General features: G+C 39.8%; 1 protein-coding gene and 1 long non-coding RNA gene across 2 annotated transcripts; one reads left to right on the top strand and one right to left on the bottom strand.

Annotated features, from left to right (window-relative positions):
• Positions 1 to 4,304: 4,304 nt before the first annotated feature.
• On the bottom strand, positions 4,305 to 17,768 carry LOC137478656 (uncharacterized). Its single transcript, XR_011001708.1, has 2 exons — positions 14,930 to 17,768; positions 4,305 to 9,283 (listed from the first exon to the last, which is right to left on the bottom strand). It is a non-coding gene; the product is annotated as an uncharacterized lncRNA (long non-coding RNA).
• On the top strand, positions 5,544 to 21,457 carry GPBP1L1 (GC-rich promoter binding protein 1 like 1). Its single transcript, XM_068198627.1, has 10 exons — positions 5,544 to 5,664; positions 5,955 to 6,084; positions 6,448 to 6,731; positions 9,365 to 9,437; positions 10,569 to 10,762; positions 14,694 to 14,834; positions 18,307 to 18,465; positions 19,193 to 19,317; positions 20,183 to 20,285; positions 20,525 to 21,457. Exons 1-10 carry the CDS (start codon positions 5,605 to 5,607, stop codon positions 20,669 to 20,671), a joined length of 1,416 nt encoding a protein of 471 aa, XP_068054728.1. The 5' UTR covers positions 5,544 to 5,604; the 3' UTR covers positions 20,672 to 21,457.
• The last annotated feature ends 578 nt before the right edge of the window (positions 21,458 to 22,035 follow it).

Here is a 22,035-nt window from a genome sequence, read left to right as displayed (position 1 = left end):
TTGAAATATCTTGATCTGTTTCCAGTGAAAAATGTCATAGCTTAGTGGCTCTGATGATATGTAGCTCATCTCTCTAGGCTCGTGTTCTGGTCAGTGTAGGTCTTTACATACTGAACACCTCCTTGGTTCCCACTGCCAGGCATTGGGAAATGCTCAGCTTGAGATTCAAAGCTATAGAATATCTGGTTTAGAGATTAAGCCTGATCAAGCCTGTGTTAGGAGCAGAAATGAAAGTAAGCGGAAGGCTGAAAACAAGCAGGCAACTCCATTCAACTGAGGTACAGCAAGAACTTTATGGAAGGGGTATTGGAAAATGGGGGTGAAAATGGGGGTTTGTCTCTGCAGATGTTTCTTACTGTGATCTGTATCTCTTTAAATTGAATGTGCTTGTATGTTCCTTCTGTCTTCATGCCAGTTTTTAATATTTGTTTAGACAAATACACTATAAAATCTGGTATATAAAAGAACACCTGACAATTTTGTTTGACTCAGTGATAAATACCACTTTTATTTGCATGTAAAATGACACGGTGATATTTAGTTGTGAAACTTAGGCACTTAACAAGGGAAAAATACTGTTGGAACAACAAAAACTGAAGAAAATAGGTTGCTATGAAGTAACAGTTAAGACATTTTTAATGTTACCTGTAAAAAGTGATAATATAAATTGTTAACAGTTCTAATTAACCTTTAAAAATAAGTGGAACCCCGGTGCTAATACAGAGTTTAATTCTTTCTCATACTTAGATTACTTACCAAAGACTTATCCATTTTGATGGGTGAAATAATACTTTGGGATAGTTGACAGGTAACTTTTTTTTCTACACCAGAGCTCCTTAATGCAGATTTCATTGTTCTGAAAGGAGGTATGCCTTTAGAGAACATTTCATTTAGTGATATTACTATTATTTTCTCTTTTTCTGATTCATATTACCAGAAATAATTCACATTTTAATTCATTTAAAAGGAAAGCGAGAATTAATTACATTTGCATTTACAAGCACTTTTGTTTGCTTTTTTTCTGCAATTGGGAGTGTCTACTGATGATCTTTGTCCTTGTGTTTTCTATAGTGAAGCAGAGATCAGTTCAATTGAACTGTAAATGCAATAATAGAAGAACTGAGTAGTTGTCAAAGGTCATTTCAGTTCTGTGTAGTAACAGGGGAAAAAATAACTATGTTAGATATTAGGAATGCACAGTTTTGCCACTGTATAAATGGGCTGTGCTCCCAGATCTTGAACATTTGATGCTGTTTTAGTGATGATGTACCTAAAGAATAGGGTAATGGCTAATAAGGATGATTAGAGGTATTCAGAAGGCTTCCATGGATATTCTTAGTTTGGAAGAGACATGACTTGAGTCCGTGTATCTTGGGTAAAATCCTGAGTATCATGAAAAACTGAATAGAATGTGGTTGGGCGCTTTGGTAGCACAAGAAAATATCCAGTTGAATTGAGGCTGGTATTTTTTTATAACTCCAAGTTGACTTCTACACAAAGCACAAATAAACTCTGCCCACTCTCATTTGGGAGGCAAAAATGTATAAATGTGTCTGAAAACAAAACAACTGAACAGATTTGCATAGAACTCTGACTGGTATTAAATGATAATACAGACTCTGGCCTAAAAGTCTGAGAAAGTATCCTGGGAGTTCTGACACTATTTGTTCTTGGTCTTGCACTTTTTTTCCTCAAGAATTTATTATAGGTTGATGTCAGAGAAGGTAATGGAGAGACTTTGGGTCTTTCCCATTAGGATTTTGTGATGTTGTTGTCAGTAGAGTGGTAGGTTATGGAAACGGTCTCAGGTAGGTTGCAGGTGTGCTGTTGGACAGGATTCAGAGTGTGTGGGAGAAGGGGGCACGTGGGCTAATCCTGGAGACTGAAGGGTTTCAGTGCTACTACAATTTACAGCACTTCATCTAACAAGGTTTTTGCTTTAGCAAAAAGTATTGCAAGTAAATGTGGCATCTGTTGTTCTCTTTGTGCTGGGACGTGCCCAGGAAGTCAGTGACTGAGGAGTTGTGGATGTCCCTACTGAATTTTGGAGTCAGGTCTAGGCGTTGTCCTAGGCTGTCTACTTGCATATTAGGCACTGCTTAAGGAACTACCCTGGTCACTCATACTAACAGTGATATCAGAATAGCAGCTTAGGAGACCCAAATCCCTGCAAGATCATCTATAAATTGGTGGTTGGAGTTTTACAAAATGTTTCACCTTTGCTTTGATTGTGCTGAAATATAAAGGGAAGACTCACAGCAACACAAACTGTTGATATGCTTTTCCCTTGCCTTTTCCAAAGGTACTAGGAACCTTTTTGGTAAATGGAACCTGGGTATTGTACTTCTGTGGTGTTCTTATTTTTATTTTGTGCTCAGACCTCGTTCTTACTTCAAAACTGCAGTTCTGTGGTGTTCATTTATTTAGATACCTTAACTCCAGGGAACAGTTCTCGGTGGGCTTTCTTTAGGTCCATTTTTCACATTGCTGTGAACCATTCTCAAGGTTCATTAAATCAACTTCTTAAAATTTTTAACTTCTATCAATAGCTTGACATAGCTTAATTGCTATACAGTTTGTTCTGAAAAGCATATTTATTCAGAAGGTAATGAATCTTGTTTAAATGTAGTCAACTGCATTGACTTTGTCCCTCTTTTATCTTCTACTTACTGCTCAAACGTTTGGTAGTAGACTTAGAAGGTCACATCTGGAGGAGTTCTGTACCTGTACAGAGTTCAGCAGGATGGGATGTCTGTTCTGTCTGCAGCAGATGTTCCATTATGTCCATTATGCACACTGTAATATAAAACCACATTTCTGTAGATTAGAACTTTAGTTGTTTGCAGTGTGTGACGCTCAGTAGATTGTAGCACAGGGTGGGGTGCTCAGAAAGGTCCCAGGTCAATACTGTGTGTGGCCATGAGCACTCGGGTTTTTCCTCATCTTGGCTGGTAGTTTATATGTGTTGTGAGGCTGCTTGTTCTTACTTTGTCTGCAGAAATGTGATTGTGGCTCAGAGCTTAGGTGCAGAAGTGTTTCCATCTCTCCAAACTCCTCTATACAACAGTAACATCTAGTTCCAGAAAGAAACACCAAAAAAAAAAAAAGGAGTTTATTGAAGGGGTGACCCAGAAGATACAAGGTGATGATTATTTTGCTGTTCCCCAGGGTGTGTTTATTTTGAGCCTTGATCAAAATCACCTTTAAAACTTTTTCTAAAGTAAAGAATGACATAACATACCCAGGGAAAAGCATAAGTGATCAAAGAATGGAACTATATCCAAAAAAAGAAAACAAACTCGGATAAGTTAAATATAAAAGCATAATAAAGCACACCTGAAGGCATCCTATGAAACAGCTGATGGCATCAAAACAGTAATAAAACTTCTCAGTTACTGTTTCAGGATCACTAAACTATCTATTTGCTTCTGGTTAGGTAGGATGGTTCAAGGAAAAAGAGGTCATAGCAGAATAACTTAGGTTTTGGTGTTGATGGTGGTATTTTCCATGGAGAAGTTAATGGAATACCATTTGTATTACTGTCATCATCCTCTTGAGAGGGGACTCTGGCTGTACTGGAGCAGGTTAGGAATGATGTGGGCATGTAGAGATGAGGCATTTGGAATGACCAGGCCTACCTGCAGCCCAGAGTCTCATTTTAGCAGCAGGTTTTAAAATTGCTATGAAGTGTGGAATCGCTTTCATCAGCTGCATGCAATTTCTCCAATCTTCCCTTTATTCTGATTGCTTTTGTTGCCCTTTTGTGGACTAAATTTGGGAAGTGATAATTTAAAAGTAAAAATGCTCTTTTCAGGGACTCTTTTTAAATTAGGGTATTTCAGGTTTTGTTTTGATCAGAGGGCAAACAGCTTTTGGCACTTGCACTATAGTTGCTCAATTTCCCTTTCTGTTTTTGTCTTTAGTCATACTTCGTCATGTTTATGCCACTTGTATTGATGGAGTTATGTTTGGTTTTTTACAGTGACGACAGTTCCTGTCTCACCTCTTTGATGGAAGAGGACTATGACCCAGAAGTGAATTCTTCACTGTAGAACAAGACGCTCTTGTGGATTAATTGTGTCCCTTTAAAAGCAGCACCCAGTCTGCAAAAAATAGAGTAGAAGAGATTATTTTTGGACCTGGCTTTTTTTTGTTCATGTGACCTATGTTTCAGCATGTAAATGGTGAAAAACAGAGAGAACATTTGTGCCTGCTTCTGAGCTTTATATCAAGTAGTGCTTAGCTCTGTGGAGCATTAGCCAAGTTACGTGAAGAGTATATCCTAACATTCATTTTTAAAAATATTTTACCTTTTTTTAGCAGATGTATGTGATAAAAACGAAATTTATATTTTAAGAGCACTTGGGTAGATGCATCTTGTTTAGATCTCAGCATTTAGGGCAAACATTTTTATGTAACATCTTTTTTCCAGAGTGTTTAGGTTGATCTGCTGCAGATCATGAACTGTCCAGCAGCCTTGAGTGTATCTGTTCAGTATTAACCATGATGTTGCTCTGAATGTTGTCATGCAGACTTGACAAACCTTTTTGTAATGTAAAGGCTGATTTCTGTACTACCACGACCAGAGAAAATTTAATGAGGTGAACGTGGGCGTGGCTTTTTTAAATATAAATTACCTTCTTAGGTATCTTTTTTTTTGTAGTGAGAGTGCAAAGAGAGGGTAAAATGAGCAGCTGAGGGGGTGAAGGGCGCAGTTGGCACGAAGTGCGGCCTCTCGTGCTCTGCTTCGAGACGCACTATTGCCTCAAGGCTGGCCTTCCAGAATTCTGGAGAAGGAAGGAACCCAGAGGTCACTGAAGCACACAAACTGAGGACATTGGACTGCAGAGGCCAAACTCCGGGTAAGTGATCATATGTATTTGCTACTTTGCTTATACTGTGTTGACTTGTTTCTAGATAAACTTAAAGTTGAAAGATAAAGCAAAATGGTAAATTGGAGAACCTTCCACAAAAAAAAAGGTGGAATTCAGTTATGCGGAGCAATATTGAAATGATCATCATTTTGAGCAGTAAAAATTGCTATGATACGTTGGAAAGAACATAGGGGTGCAGGAGCTGGCATACTGTTGTCTTTCAGGTCTCTGATCTGCTTTGAATGTCTCTTAACATAACAAGTTGGTCATATTTGATTTACAGCCTCTGGAATAAAACATGCAGTGATTACCCCTTTGCAGACTGGGAGACAATGAACAATGAAAGATTGTACCCCAAATTTTGTCATGTCTTGATTTTTACATCTGCCCTGTATGGCTTTTCTATGCCATTGGTTCTGTTTTCTTCCCCTTCCCCACCCATTCTGTCATGAACCTCATGGGTGTGTTAATTGTAAACAGGAAGTAACTGGGACTGTTGAAGTTCTTACCTGTTTCAGTCAGAGGAACAAAGCAGGAGAAGAAAAATGCTTAAGTATAATACAAAAAGCTTCAGCACTTTCCCCCTCCTATTTATATGGGCCAAACTTTGAGAGATAAATTGTATTATTATTTCCGTTTGGATAAGATGACAGAAAGTGTTCTTTTCATTTACAGAGCCTGGCCATGAGGTTTGATGCCTCATTTTATTGAAGGGAGACACTGGACCTAAATGGCGCAGCATGACTTTGTTCCTGCCTGGCTTAACTTCTCAACACCACAGTCAACCAAGGTAACAGTAATACAGATCAGCTCCTTTCACAGCTCTGACCAAGGGCAAGATCAGTGTGTTGGTTTCTCTGGGATTCTGTGTGAGACAGGTGGATTTGTGAGCCCTTCTGATCAGATCCAGACTCCTTGATGTTGCTGGCTAATCAATTTCAGTTATGGATGCTCTACTGAAAACTGATATAGGAATGTGGGTGTTGGTGGTTTTTTCAGTTAGCAAAATGTCACTGCTGGGCTGACAGGCTACTGGAGAGTCCAAATGAGTTCTTCATTGCATGGCTTTACTTTCTGCAGTCCCCTGCAGCCACCTTTGAGAAACATGGAGAGCATCTTCCACGGGGAGAGGGCCGCTTTGGCGTGAGCCGCAGGAGACACAACTCTTCCGATGGATTTTTCAATAATGGGCCCCTCCGAACTGCGGGAGGTGAGTAAGAAGGATCAGAATTCAGCCTAAGAGCAAACAGTTTGAAATATTCTACAGAATGAGGAATTCAGCAGAATAGAAATATTTTCCCAAACTGTACCTTTTCAAAGCATCCTATGAGGAAGTTGTGCTACTCTCTTGTCCTTTGCAATGTGCTGAGGCCTTAAGAGATTTTCATAGTAGCTGTATGTGCATTGTGTAGCTTGATTTGTTTTCTGATATAATCACACGGTACTTAATAAGTTCAGCTCAGCAATTCCTTAGTGAGCACTGGCTGAACAACAAGAAATACAACCTGATATTTCCAGTATTCTGCATACTGTGTTGATTTTTTAATTTGCATCCTTATCTCCTTTTGTTTAGACTGCTGGCATCAGCCATCCCTTCTCCGCCATGATTCTGTAGATTCTGGTGTTTCTAAAGGAGCTCATGTTGGGCTTTCTGGCAGTCAGCCTGGCTGGCATGGTCCCTCACGGGGCCATGATGGTGTGAGCCAGCGTGGAGGAGGAGGAACTGGAGTTCATCGCCACTGGAATGGCAACTTCCATTCCCGGAAAAGTTCCGCCTTTCAAGAAAAGCTGCCTGTTGAATCCAGGGAAGAGAAGAAGGAAGATAAAGAGCATTTGCAGTTTGAGGAGGAAGACTTTGTAAGTGTGTAGTTTCTCACTAGAAGTGGAAGGTGTGAGAAAGGGCTTTTCAGATCTTGTTTGCATTAGCATTGATAGGTGGTGAGGATCTAGAATTGCATTCCATTCCATGTTTGAGACACAAGAGATTTAACAAAATTATTCTGGCACTGATAGGATGCTGATTGGTACCCAGAGCCCTCAGGACTTGAAGACCTGTTGGATTATGGAGTTTGGCTCATATGTTTTGCCAAATGGTTATTGTGAACTGAAGGCATTGTAACATTCAAGCCAGGTCTTCAGCAAAATCTGTAAGGTGACAGAGGAAGAGTAGTTGTATTGACTTCATGGCTTTGCTTACAAAGCCTTTTTTTTTTGCTCCTAGAAATACATCTGTTCAGTTTATCTTCAGCCTGCCTGCTTCAGTCTTCCTGTCTCCTTCGCTCTGTTATGTGTTGGTGTTTGTGATAACCTTCCCAAGCTTGTTCATTATATGCTCTGACTTTCTTGAGCCATTTCTTCCATCAACATCTCCAACTCACCAACTTTCTTCTTATTCAGCATTTTGATTCATGTGGTATTATCAGTATGACAGTCTCTTACATCCTGGCTCTATTTTTACTGGAATATCTTTAGTTTTTCAAACTTTATCAAAGAGTGCTTGGACTTACAGCTTTCATCCTTACCACGTGCCTTCCTTAATGCTAATGCTTGGAGAGATGTGCACCTTTTCTGCTTTCTCTTTTCAATTTATTTCTATTTCTCCTGACCCCTGAAGAGTGTTATATTATCAGACCATGTGTTTTTCTTTCTGCATCTATTTCTTGCCGTCTCTTGCCTCTTCTTGACCAGTGTAGTGAGGAGAATATCCTCTGTAAGGTTTTGGTAACTCTGTCCCTTCCCCTAGTGCAGTTCCTCTGTCTTCATCTTCAATGCTAAAGCCTTTGCTCCTCCTATAATGAGAGGTTCTGGTGATGTGACACTTGTATCATCATCATGAGGTTTTTGCTGTCTTATTCAGTATTTGTCTCTGGAAGGCTGTTCACAGCTGAAATTGTTGTGGCAGTTTGATGGCTTCTGCTCAGGAATTTAGGAGTCAGAGTGAAATACATGAATACCCACAGCTGCTTCAGCCACAATCCAGAGCCTACACTTAAATTGCCACAGGAGGTAGTTTGATTTAAGCTGCTAGGATTTTTCAGTGAAGGGCCTTGGAAGTGATTGCATGCTCTTGTTCAGCTGCTGCTGCTTGGAGCAAGAGCCTGCATCACAGGGTGGTTAACAGCTGGAGAGTGGGGATAAAGCTTGTGTGTGGATTTCTACTAGCTGATTTCTCAAGAATACTGTAATTCAGGCTTTCTATAAGCCTGTTTTTTTTGACTGTCAGAAGTCTGTCAAAATCTAGAAACATTGCAATGATTGCAACTGTGCAGTCTCTTGTTGTCTTGTCTTGGTCTAAATCTTTCTTCCATGTCCTTCATTCTCTTCTTCAATGCCTTGATGAGTGCCTTCCCCAACTACATGGCTGTTTCTTCTCTAATTACTTCCCTCATTTTTAAGATTGTAATCCCACACGCTGGCTAGCAGCAAGCTTTGTTTAGTAACTCCTGTACTGTCTCTGCCATAGTGATGAAACTGATGTATGCTGTGGCTAAGTGTGTAGCTGTTAGGCCTGTGTGACTGACAGCACTTTTCTTGAAAGGTCTGCAAAGCAGGCTGTTAGTCTAAGTGTGAGCACCCCTGCTATAAAACTGAACTGTAGTTAAAAATTGAAGCACTTAAACAGAGGACTTTCTGGAGACTGAGGCAGGAATTTATGCTACGGTGTGACATTTTTTCCTTACTCTTATAGAACAGAAATACCTACTATTTCAGATGCTCACTATTGGAGAGTTACGCTGTCACCATAGTAACTGACATATGAGGAATTCATTAAAATGAGGAAAAAGATGGCTGTATTTTGAACTGAGGTTATTTGGGACAGAGGAAGAGGAATAGCTAATCACGAGCACTTGTCATTGAGTGCTTAGATTTTCTTCACTCTGCTTTGGGCTTGGACATGTCTGTAGTTGTTCCACCAAGTTGAATTCTGAAACTGAATTTCATGTAAGTCTGCAGAGAGCACAGAGTCTGCATGCACTCTTGTCCTAAAAAGTAGACTCTGAGGTTTGATACAAAATTAAGTGTAGCTTTTTTTTGTTAGTAAATATATTCCTTTACATTATGAATCTAGTATTGCTTTGGGGTGGTTTTTTTTAATCTGCTCATGGATAATTATTATATTAAAATATTTATTAGATGAAAATAGATTCTTCATATACTAATGATGTGGATTCTATTTTATTTTTTGAGCTGCTGATCAAATACCTAATATTTTTATACATGTAATGGTTGGTAGAATCTACTTAATTAGAGTAGAAGACTAGAGGAGTTATCCTGGACCCTCTGGTAGTTCCATTGGAAATACAGCAGAAACCAAGGAGAAGGCAGACTCAATTTTTGGATGTCTTGTGGCAAAGCACTCTCTTCCACTTCAGCTGCTGTTCAGAGAAAACTATCCATACTCTGGGTTCCTGGAAACAAAATGTTAACACTGATTATATTTTTGTTCTATGTGATATAACATTATATTCATTTACATTGTCTTTTTACAGCCATCTTTGAATCCAGAAGCTGGAAGACAGAACAACCAGAACAAACCTTTAGGGACACCTTCTGGAGTATGGGGTAGGTAAAGGTCACTGTACACAATGTTGATGATGGAGCAGAAAATTGTAACTGGTGTTTAAATGCTGGGTTTTTCACTCAAAAATATTTTGAAGATTTAAGTGAAGCAGACAGATTGTTGCTTTCTGTCCTTTGTTGTTTTCCTCCCACAGTCTTCCCTAATCTCTTGGCCTTTTTGTCTATTTGAAACTGTGCTTGTCTTGTCATAAAAAAATAGCCAGTGGCAGTAATGTCACTGTTCTATGTTCTCTTCCTGTCGTGCTGCAGTTACAGTTTCACACAGACATCACTTGAAGGGCAGAGCAGATTGGAATGAACTAGACATTAGTTCCTGACTTGGGATCTTCATAGTGGAAATACAGCAAAGCTGTCATAGTTCTGTGGTTTGAGCTTAGTTGATTTTTTTAAACTCAGAACAGCCTTGCGTTTGATCCTGATGGACTCTGTGAATCTATGCCTTTAAAAAAAAGTGAAACAAGGTACCAATTCTAGCAGTTAAACACAAATTTGTTAATAACTAGTTGGATTAGTTGGGTTAGATACTGTAAATAGTACAAATGCAAAAGAAACTCAAAAACACTTCTTGCGATACTGTTGGCTTTTATTCTTTTTGCATATTTGTCAGGTAGCTGTTGTTCTGCTCAAAACCTAATGACAACGTTATGGAGCTTTTATCTGTTTATGCTATTAGTATTTTTAAAATTATGCTCCTGGAAATGTGTTTATTTGGCCTCAGAAACATTAACTGTGCTTGTTTGTAAAAGCAGTGTGTCTTTTGAGGTGTAGGTTATGTAAATATTTTTGCTGTGTTAGTGAACTAACAAAGCTGATTCATGGTTGCTCAAAAAAATGCTCATACCTGTTCTGATTTCTCTAGAATGGTGCAGGGCTGTTAACTGATGTCAGTATAGGTTTTTCCTTTCAGCATCAAGGGAGCTGTTGTGTTTAAATTAGAAAAGATGGTGTTTAGATATCCGCATCCAGTACCTTCTCAGAGCTGAAACTAAATAGCAGCTGATGGTCTCAGAATCAGATGTGCAGTGTCTAAGATGGGGAGGGAGGAACTGGAGCAGTGTACTGAAGCTGTTCTGAAACTGAATATCTGTATTTGAGAATCTCTTGTTTTTACAGAAAACCCCCCTAGTGCCAAGCAACCTACCAAGATGCTGGTCATCAAAAAGGTTTCAAAAGAGGATCCTTCTGCCGCCTTCTCAGCTGCATTTACATCACCTGTTTCTCACCTGGCAAATGGCAACAAAGCCACCACCATTGTCCCAAGTGTCTACAAAAATCTGGTTCCTAAACCTGCAGCTCCTCCTTCCAAGGTACAGGGGGTTCTGACCAAATTAGTGAACTGCGAATCAAAGGAATCAACCCCCCAATAAGCAGCAGGAGTTTGAATCCAGTAGTTTCTGGGCAGTGGCTTTTACAGTAGAGGTCTATTTACTACAAAAGTTGTTGTTTGCTGTTAAAATGCCATTTGGGTTTGTCCATAGGGAGAACTAACCTCTGACTACACTACAGTCTATTTGAATGGGTGTGTCCTCATGCATGAGACAAATCCTTATCTTAATAAGACAAAATGAGCACTGCTGGAGAGGTGGAATGTGTGCTGCTATGTGCTTGAACGGTTCACATGACTACCTTGAAAAATCTTTGTTGGGTTACGATACTTTGATGTGTCCAGAACAATAGAGGCTAAGATCAGATTAGATTGTAACATCCTGCAATTCAGGTGTAATTTAGCTGAGGCTTAAAAACAATCTGGAAAAGCCATGGGGTTTGTGCTTACAGTTCTTTTACTGAAGGAAATACAGTCGTGCTAAAAAAAAACAAGTAATTTTTTTTCCTTAGTTCTAGGCTTAGTCTTGCCGATTTTTCCAGACAATCAACGTGTATAGATGCCTTAGAAATTTTGAAGAATTAATAGTGAAAGTATTTAAAAAGCTAAAAAAAAATGTTAGCTAGGTTACTCTTTAAAGAGATGTCCAAATAACTTTGAGTTCTAAAATGTATTAATTACTAATGCTGGCTGTGACATTTCAACAAAATCTTCCCTATGAGTACAGTAGATAATTCTTACACACTTGAGAGATAAAGGCAGAATAAGAGACTCACAGCTTCTTTTTGTAAAAAAGCAAGTTTAGAGCTTCTTTCCTTTTTGTAAATTTTTGTTAATTCAGGTTAAATTCTGCCAGCTACAAAAAAAATGTAGTGGTTAAAATGATTATCAAATAATCTTGTTTAAACACTTAATTTGACAGCTGATCTACTTCTTGGTGAGATGGGATAAATTGACCCATTAGAAAGGGTATTTATAAGGAGATTTTCATTCCACACACAGTTTTCAGTCCATATATGTTTTTGTTTAGAGTAGATAAACAAAATGCAACTTCTAATGAGTAGGGAGCCTCCTGTGGCTTTTATTTTTGCTTTTACAGCTTGATTGATACATGTGTAGATATAGTCTGACCTGGGTTTAGTCTGGAAGTTTTGTGTATTCTTTGAAACAAAAAGCCAGAGATACAGCTTCTGACCAGACTGTTAGATTGTCTCTGGCTTCAAAGTAAACAGAATTTTAGTGAACCACAATGCATAGCTTGTCTGTGTTACTGGCTGTTTATGCAGAGATCATTTCTGATGCCTGAAAGTTAATGCTATACCAATGTAGAGATTGAGAGATGAAAATGCACTTCTAAAAGTTATGGGAATATGTGTTGTTACTGCTGGTCATGGTATACCTGTTGCATTACAATGTAGAATTTGGGCATTAAAATCTGCGTAGCTAATGTAGTATCTTTAGGAGCAGCTACAACAAGTGCAACAGTAATTGCACAGCAAGTTGCTCCTTGCAGCTTGCTGTGCAATTACTGTTGCATTTGTTGTAGCAGTTTCTGAAGCCCATGGACAGAGGTTTTTCATTCATTCAGTCAAGGAGAGCTGCTCTCGAGGCTTTTGCTAACCATGTTCAGAAATTCAGACTATGTAGGTTCTGATTCTTCACATAAAAAGAATACATTATTCAGTGCTCACAGCTGGAATAAAACTGACTATGATCTGAAGGTTCAGCATCCATCAAAATATAGTGATAGGGCTTTTTTTTTTTAGCTTGCTTTACATGTTACATAGTTCATTTGCATTCTAGATAGTTTATCTGTATTTAAATCAGAGATTATGGCAATGTGTAGTGGTACCTGCCTAAGTTCCTTTTAATTAAGTTTTTACTTCATTGAATCCAGTAGGCCTGGATTACAACTCGATTTATACCTGAAATATTGCAGTATTGATAACAAAGGAAATGTTGTTTGGCTAGTGGAAAAGGTATTAATTTTTAATATGTAGCCCAAGAGATCAGTCACATTAAGCAGGCTGTAAATATGTACTTAGTGATTTACCTGCTAATTTCTAAGTGTTTACACACGAGTGGTACTGTGATTACTGGGGCAGTGTGATATTCCTCGCTGGTAGGGATTGCAGTGGGGAAGAATCATCAGCTGATGTCATCAACAGTGCTTTTGTTAATGAATGGTGACCATTAGCAAAACCCAGAGGTGGGGTATCAGCATATCCTTAGCAGAAAAGCTGTGTGCATTGATGCCTTTTTAAAGTCACAACCTTAAAGCAGCTGTAGTAGGATGCATTAGCCTGAAGACTTCTAGAAAGTTATCCGGGAATTGCTGTGCATAAAGTAATAGAGGAGTCAAAACATTCCTTTCCACAAAGTCAGCAGTATTGGAAAGCTGTCACAGGAAAACTGAATGAAAAATGATTTTGTTAAGTTGTACCAAGTAGTTCAGAAGGGAAGACAACTGATGGCAGTGAAACGAGTGTGTTCTTTCTGGCTAATCAAGATGGCAAATAGCTCACAGTCAAGCAATCCATGAAGGTCACACTCAGCCACGCAGGTAAAGCAAGAGGGGTCTGTCTTTGGATCTGTCTGAGCTGCGAGCTGCCCCTTTGTGGAAGCCTGGAGAACAGCACTGTGCAGCTGAGAGCTGGGAATGGAAGAGTGCAGCCCTGGAGCTGTGGAGAGAAACTTCTTGTCAGAGTCATACTGCACCCTAATTTTAGTACAGGCAGTGAATATTGTGGAGATCAGGATATTTCTGAGGATTGAAGGAGATGTTTTTAATGTGTGCTCTGAGTGCCATAGAATCTATTTGATAGTGTGGGATGCTCATTTTTAAGTTAGAGTGAAAGAGTAAAGCTGATGACCTCCCCATGCAATGTATTTTTTTTTAAAAATCGTAGAATGCAGTAGACAGTGACAACATACTGAAATAGTGCCACTGTTCTCATTGCTGGCAGATTGTAAGATCTGTTGCATCTCAGATTTAACTGAATCCTGTTTGTGCATGATTTTATCCTGTTTGTGATGATATTTTACTAGTGACTTGAAGCTGGCTTCAGAGGTCCAGTGGGTCAAAGGAACCTGTATGTTCTAATGTTCTGACAGTGTCTTGCTAGTGCTACTTGGTACAAGTTCCTTCTTAGGATTGTTTTTGTAAAGACTCTCACTTCACAGTGTTTGTCCCTGACTGATAAAGAGAGCTTCAAGAACAACATTCCGAGTAACAAAAACTTATCTTGAAGTTTTTGCTCTTCAGCCAAATGGCCAATATACTCAAAGGGATACTGCAGAGAGTATCTAGGGCCAAACAGCAAGTGATCCTGCACTGTAATAAATTGGCTGCTTTAGCTTCTTTTTCTTGTTATTGTTGCTAAATTGGTGCAATGATGGATGCTTTCAGGGCCCTGGGAAATAAATAATTTTCATTCTCACTCTAAACAAAAGTATTGCATGGTGATCATCTTCTTCACACAGGGAAACTTCCTGTCAAGTGATTGGAAGCCTTTCTTTGGGCATGCAGTATTCCCCTAAGAAATGTCATTTTAATTGGGATTTTTTTTATTTCCCATTTGTGGGCAGCTGTAAAATGAATTGCATTACACAGTGGTGATTCCAATTAATGAAGGGCAGTGCTGGATTTTCTCTGCGATCTCTTAATGGTGTTTTACTGAAGGGTGGTGCCCTTGAACCAGAATTGTGTGTGATTTGGGGCAAACAGAAGATGCCAGGGGGAAAACGATAGGGGTTGAAATAAACCTGTTGAGACTGTTGTTGGAGAGGGAAGAAGAAAAGGAAATCTATACAACAGCCGACATAATGTTGCTTGTTTATTTCAATACTTGCAAGCAACCCTGTCTCGTGCCTTACCATTTACTGCCCTTTATTTTGTGTTCTCTTCAATACAGCCAAGCCCATGGAAAGCCAACAGAAGTGAACATAAACCAGGCTCGCTGTCCTCCACCCGTGACTCTGCCTTTACCAGTCCAGTGTCTGTAACCAAACCAGCGGTACTGGCAAGTGGCTCAGTCCTCACCTCTCCCAAAGAGGTAAGAGTTGGGCTTGGGGATAGGGTGGGAGCTTTTGTCACTATCACCAGCTAGAGCATAAACATGATTAGGCCCTCTCTGCTTGTGGTACCGACCTTTGCACCGTTGAGGGATGACTCACTTGTACATTCTTGGAACATTCTGCCACATCAATGATACACTAGAAGAAATAAAAATGGGGTTTGTCTGGCTGTAAAGCCATTGGTGTTTGTTCAACTGTATTAGAATTTCCTTCCAGTATAAAAAAAAAAAAGTACTAATGCTTTAAATGGTTGTGTAACAAGACATGCGTCAGCTTGGTGTTATGGGTGTGCAGATACTAAGAACTGATGTGAATAGGTAGGCAAATTGATTCCCATGATGTTTTTCAGTATAGGAAAGGAAGGGGAAGGAAGGTGATCTGCCTAATTTCCTTTCTCTGGAACAACAGCACAAGCACTCATATCTGAGGGGCTGAAGGAGTTTAATATGTGTACATATAGCTTTTCAGCTACAGTATCTCCTTTTAATTTTGACATTGGAAGGAGGTAATATGCTGAGATGGAAACTGACTTGCCCCTAGTTTTGGTCTGAAGTACAGAGAGAACCTTGAAATACAAATCTCTTCATATTTCTGCAATAACTGACAGAGCACAAGGAAAAAAAATAACAAAAATAGAACAGACTGTGATAAATTCCTGGCCAGTGCAGCTGCTCTTTACAGATTTGACTTTATGATCTGGGAAGTCTTTTCCAACCTTAATGATTTTGTGATTCTGTAAATGATGATTCACAACATCTGAAATTAGCTTGTTTTAACTGTAGAATTGGGGGATTTATCCAGTTGTGCACTTGTCTTGTTCTGTTATAGGCATTACTTCTAAAATAAGGCCTTGTCATCTTTATGATTCTCTGCTTTGTACTTTACTTTGCAGCAACCTGCACTTTTCTGTCTTAGCCACAGCTGAGTGTCCAAGAGTCATTAAAGACAATAGTTAATACACAGGCACCTGTCACTTTGACAGATCTTACACGCTGTTCCTTTCTCTTACCTTGCTTTTCTCTCTCTTTAGACCAAGTTCTTTGTGCTGCTGACAACTTTCCTTCTGTGTAATGCACAGCACAATATGGTCAGTGTAAATATGTAAACTTCAATAGCCTTTCACCTCAGCAGACAGGAGAGAGGCATTACTTTATATCATACAGGAGTAATGAAAGTGTTTCCTTCACCTGCCCCCAAGAAGGTCTTCTGTGAAACTCCAGTCAGTGAAGATGTTTGGTACCAACCTGAGAGCTAAACATAAAGGGCTTAAGAATTCCTTCCAGCTAAACTGGACGCTTGAAATAAATTTCTCTTTGAATCTGTTGGAGATTTACCATATGAAAACACAGGTCTGTGGCTAGCAGATAGTACTGCAGTCCTGGTTTTCCAGGACTACTACACATAGTCTCTGGCTTTTTGTTTCTGAAAGGAGGCTAATGCACTTCCTGCAGAAGTGGTAAAAATAGCACCTTTATTCATAGGAGACCACAGTGTGTTGAAAACTAAAACGGTGCCAAGTAGTACTGGCCCTGTCCCCACAAGCCAGTGTAAGACATCCAAGCTTACAATATAGCCTGAGTTGTTAAATTCAGGATTACTTTTCTTTAAGAGTAGCCAGCTGTGTTACATAGACAGACATCAGAACAAATCTGAGGTGATGCATAGTGCTCTCCTTCATAAAAACCCAAACACCTAAAAAAAAAAAGCAACACCAAAAGACCGAGATGCCTTGATGTTTCAGTCAAAGGGCTGAGCTTACTTTAGAAGAGATGCCAGTTTACTATTTTAGTGCTAAAGAAGAATATTTTGTAAAACATAACCCTTCTACAGAAAGTTATGCATGAAACCAGAATTGAGGTGAAATTCATTCCCTTTCAGAAATCTGTTGTTTCTGAACTTAGCTGTAACTGTCTTCCCCTGATGTGTAGAAATTAAGTTTTAATACCTCTGTAGTTTATTAGAGATTAAAACAGTCACTAGCAAAGAGTTCAAGTTGAGTATTTCAAATTACCAGAAGACATCTAATTTTAGTTTCCTTTGTTCATTGTTACCTTCTGTCACTGCAGTCAAACTGATAGTTACATTGAGAGCTTAATTTCACTCTTGTGTTGGCTTTTTATCCTGATAGTTGCAGTCACTCATTAGGTCTGTTACAACTGCTGATTTGTTTCTTACTCTGTTGAATTAGACAAAATCTGGAAGGTCTGCCTGAGAAATTACTTCCAGGCTGCACTTACTTCCTTGAAGGCATTATTTCACACCAGTGTTTCACATGCAACACCCATTAGAAATATAAGCAGCAATTGCTGCCTTGTTTTTGGTCTAGTTCCCTTGATCTTTGCTCAGAGCACTGAGTGTGATAAAAATTTTTGGCACAGGAGATTCATTTTGAAGAGCCTGAATTTGCAGCCTTTCCCTGCAGCTTAAAAAAGTGTGCAGGGAGAAAAACACTACAAACTTGAGGAAATTTTACTGGTTTAATCTTGATTTTTAAAAATTCAAAGCATGTACATGAAGAAAAAGTAGTTTTGCATGCAAGATTCTGGTGTCAGTTATCCATAATAATGATTAAATTCCTCATTGTTTTAGAGTAGCCAGACATGAACACCAGCAGGAGGTTGAGATACCGGGAACTTTCCCATAACATGTTCTTAGATTCCTTTTGTGTGCCAAGTCAAAACATGGAGCAGATAAAAATGAAAGCTCACCTTGGTTAGCAGTGCTCCTATTGCAGGATCATGGCCAGATACTGCCAGTGGGCCTGGTTCACAGACTCCAGATTAAGAAAGCTTAAACATCGTGGAAGAGCACAGGAGGTTTCCTTGTGTTCCTGCATTGAGCTGAGCAGATTTCCCACAGGCTCCAAGGTTGTCCGTGTCTGGCTCCACACTGAACCATCTGGGCTGAGTGTACAGAGCAGCACTTGGCAGCATTCTCTTCGGGGAGGATTCCAAGGCTGTGGCTGCCTGTTCCACACCGGTTGCGGTTAGTTAAGGATGTGACCACTCCCTGAGAGGAGATTACCTCCCCATAGCTTAATTTCAGGGTAGAGTCTGTCAGGATGACTTAAAACACAAATTTGAAGTGAGTCTGATCTGCTTAATTTGCTAATTTTTGTAGGGCAGGAATCCTGCTTGAAGTTTTTTGCCCTAATACTCTGTTGTAGGCACCAGCTTGCTTGAGAGAGTTACATTACAAAGGAACAAAATAAACATATTCATGGCCGTATGAATTGACTCCTAGGGGAAGAAAAGAAATTGAGTTAATAGATGGGAGAAGTGAATATGCAACACCCATTAGTATTTTGATGGGAATTTGACATTAGGTTGGGGTTTTTTGAGGGGTTGAGAGCCACCCAAAGCGTGTTTGAAAAGTGTAAGCACAGCCACTGAAGAGGCCTCAGGTTCGCAGCAGTGCAGTTTGATTTTTGTGTTCTCCCTCCCTATGCAGAGTCCTTCCAGCACCACCCCTCCTATCGAGATCTGCTCCTCACGCCTGACAAAGCTGATGCGCCGGACCACTGATAAAAAGAGTGAATTCCTGAAGGCACTGAAGGATGATAGAAATGGGGAGATAACAGAAAACAGGGAATGTGACAAGCTGGATGATGTAAGATCAATGTCCTTGCTGTGTATACAGTCATTACTGTCGAAGGAGTTGGGGCTGAAAAAGCCCTAAGCAGTGTATGTAATTCATGCTCTGGAAGAGGAGGGGAATGACTCCCACTGGTCTGGCACACATGCCAGTGGAAATAGTGCACAGCAGTGATGGAGGGAGATGTGTAGCACAGTGAAATGCAAGTGGATAAGTAGTAAATAAAGTGGAAGGGAAAGTCAAAGATGTTGAAAGTCATCTAGATTTTTTGCAAGGATTCTCTAAAGAGAGGAACAGTATCGTATCTTAACATCTTAGGTTGCTTTCCAGCTTCCCTGTCAAACCACATTCACAGAAAAGTAGAATTTTGTGCTTTTGAAAGGTGCAGGAATGTGGCTCAAGCCTCAGACCAGACGCCCCAAATGCATAGATCTGTGCCTTAATGTGTATGTAAAGTGTGTCGTTAGGAGCATTTAATTGTCATTGTTTTCTTGCTGTCACTCTGAGCTGCTGGTGATGGCTTTGCAATGCCGGCACTCACTCCTTTGGCACAGCAGCACAGGCCGTCCTTTGTCCTGTGTTGTTCTGTCACAGCCAGGTACATGTTGCTGCAGCTTCTGTAAAAAACACTGGCTCAAGGTGAAAGGCTTGGCTGGACTTCCAAAGGGAGAAGCTTAAACTTGGAACTGTGCTGTTGGCACGGTCTGTGCAAGCACACTTTGATGGTTTTATTTTTCTTTAGATGGAGAGCAACAGCACACCAGAACCAAAGGAAAACTGGGAAGAGAACTGCCATCAGAATGGCCTTTCTCTCCCTTTGCCGGAGGAGGGGGAAAACCTCTCCCATTCATTGGAGGCAGAACACAGGTGAGTAAATGGCAGAATAAAGTGTCTGGCGTAATGAAGTGAATCCTTGGGCTGTGTGAGGAGAAGGAAGCAATTTTGAAGAAAACTATTTTTTGGGAAGCAGCAGTAGCTGTGTGTGTATGGGGAAGAAGGTATGTGCGCTTTGTGACTAGTGCTGGACTGGGTGGGGTCCTATTGAAAGTAAAACAAGACACTAATGACAGGTGAGCCAAGGCCTTACCAAGGTCTGTAATTAAATTCCAGTGCTTCTTTAATGCCACATCCCCGTGTGTTAATGCTGCCTAGAGATATTTATCTGCCCACGGTGGAAGTCAGCATGAACCAAGGGTGATTCTGGTTAATTTGCAAGCAGGTGTCCTAAATGTAATGATTTGAAGACACGCACCACACTTTGTTTGCACTTAGAATACTCCTGTGCTGTTTTAGATGCTGTAAAGAAGTGGAGGAGAGTTAAGAAAATGTTTACCTGCTATCTCAGGCTGTATCTCACTTACATGAGTAAGCAGTGTGAGTATCTGGTGCAAGCAGATAGTAAGGTTCAGGAGATTCTGAGCTGTGATACTGGTTTGGTTGCCTCATGTCCTCCTTCAGTGTCCTTGAGTTAGAATTTCAAATCCCTGCCTTCCACCAGACTGGTTATGTACCCATTGTACAGGGCTGCTGATGGTTAAATATTTGTAAAAGACATTGGAAAATGGTGTGTAAACACAAAGGATTGTTGAAGTGGTCTGTGATAGAGAAGATTCCCTGGTGAATTTGGAGTGATTTACTATGAAACCTTGTTTTTCATGGATAAAGTGTTCCTTCCTTTGCCATTGTTCCCTTGCTTTAGTTCCCATGCCCCTTTTATTTTCTCCACAATCAGGTTATTGAAAGAAATGGGTTGGCAGGAATATCCTGAAAATGATGAAAACTACCTTCCCCTCACCGAGGATGAGCTCAAAGAGTTCCAGATTAAATCAGAGCAGGTATGTTTACAGCTCTTGCTACTTGTGACTGCTCTTCTTTCTCTCCTTTCTCAAGGGCTTGTTCTTAAGGGTGTTCAGAAGGACCAAGCATTTAAGGGAGACTGTAGTAGAATGGATGATTCTGCATTATCTATGTGTGTATACACAGTTAAATGTAGCGTTTGTGTCCACCACAGAGGGTTGGTGACAGTTACTCTCCACACTTCTGCTCATTTTAAAACTTACTTTCATTCCTACAGCGAAGAAGAAACGGATTTGGGAAGAATGGATTTCTTCAAGGCCGCAGATCCAGCCTGTTGTTCCACTGGGGAAGCACTTTTAAGACAAAGATTGAGGACTCAGACACAGAAACAAGTAGCAGCGAAACGTCAGATGACGATGCCTGAAACTGGGCACAATAAAATTAAAATAAATAAAACCAACCCAATAAACTCAGTTCATAGTTCAACACGTGTTTGGGGTTGTATAAACTAAACAGAGTTTATTCTGTCTCCAGTCTGTTCAGTTTTTTCTTTTGTTGTTGATACTTCATGCACAAGGGAAATAATTGTATCCCAAAGAAGAGAGAAATTGGCTTCTTTAGCTTTTTCTTTTGGTTTTGCCCTAATGCTTACTAGAAGTTTGTGCAGCTAGCAAATTTTGACAAAAATCCCTTGTGGGGCAGTGCACAAGTTCAGTCGTGTGAGCAGGACACAAGTGGCTGACTGATCTCTGCAACAACAAGCTTCTAACAGTGCCGCCGCATTGCCCAGCGCGCGGTAACGGTGTGCTAAAACAATCATTGTCGATGACAAAATGGCTTTTGAAGTTCTAATTATGTTAAATTAATGCTAATAACATGAATATTTTATTTTATTTTATTCTTTTTTGGCGGCTCGGGGAGCTTCATCACTTAACCAGGCGTTTGTGGTTTTCTTTTTTTTTTTTTTTTTGGGTACAGCTGTAAAATATTTGGATATAGGAATTGTTTGTGTTCTTCTTCTTGCAGCCTTGATATTCAGGGTGGATTGTAAAATATAAATTTTTTGTGAGATTTCAAAGATTAAGATTATTTTGATAACATTATTTACAGATTTTAAAAAGTGACTATCACATTGAGTCTGTATGAGGGGGAAAAACTACTGCATCAAAAATAACTAACTTGGAATAAATATTTTGCATCAGTTTGCCAATTCTAATTGTCTTTCTTATGTAAGAGGAGCTTTCCTCTAAGGGACCTGCAACTTTGGGGGTTCAGTAGCACTGGGGATAAACAGTTTCTTCTCCCGCTCTATTTTTCCACTTGGCAAACATTGCTGTAGTGCTCAGACTGCAGGAGCTGAACTCTTCCTTTAAAAAGGGAGAGGGAGAACAATGCTGAGATGACAGTCCATGTTTGAGGATTTTTTTTTAAAGAAAATAATTCAAAATTATCTTCTACTAAAGCAGTTTGCTTTTTTTTCCGCTTCATACAAAATGGTGAAGCTCAACCGGTCGGTGTCACTTGTTCCTAGTGCAATGCTGCTGTTTATGTTCACAACGTGGCAAGGGAATGTCTGAATCCAAAGCTGTTTTCATTGAAATCTTTTTTAAAAATTCATGAAAACATTTCTATTAGATTAAAAAGAATTTTACAAACAACTCAGTTGTGGCCTAAGCTATTTTAGTGTCCGGTGTAAGTTCAGCTTGTGCACAAAGGTTTTGGATTGGAAGGTGCTCCGGGGTTGTGCAGTGTTTGCAGTGGGGTTGGACGGAGTCACACAAAACCTGG

This window comes from Anomalospiza imberbis, chromosome 9, assembly GCF_031753505.1.
Source record: "Anomalospiza imberbis isolate Cuckoo-Finch-1a 21T00152 chromosome 9, ASM3175350v1, whole genome shotgun sequence".
In the NCBI taxonomy this organism is placed as follows: domain Eukaryota; kingdom Metazoa; phylum Chordata; class Aves; order Passeriformes; family Viduidae; genus Anomalospiza; species Anomalospiza imberbis.
The sequence above is the reverse complement of the archived record's forward strand: the minus strand, read 5'-3'. Positions and strand labels throughout refer to the sequence as shown.

What these genes read in the sequence shown, in the direction of transcription:
- GPBP1L1 (XM_068198627.1), top strand. Translation starts at nt 5,605, where the DNA reads ATGGCGCAGCATGACTTTGTTCCTGCCTGGCTTAACTTCTCAACACCA. An exon ending in CTGCAGCTCCTCCTTCCAAG is followed by an intron (nt 10,763 to 14,693) that starts GTACAGGGGGTT and finishes TCTTCAATACAG; the next exon opens with CCAAGCCCATGGAAAGCCAA. An exon ending in AATGTGACAAGCTGGATGAT is followed by an intron (nt 18,466 to 19,192) that starts GTAAGATCAATG and finishes ATTTTTCTTTAG; the next exon opens with ATGGAGAGCAACAGCACACC.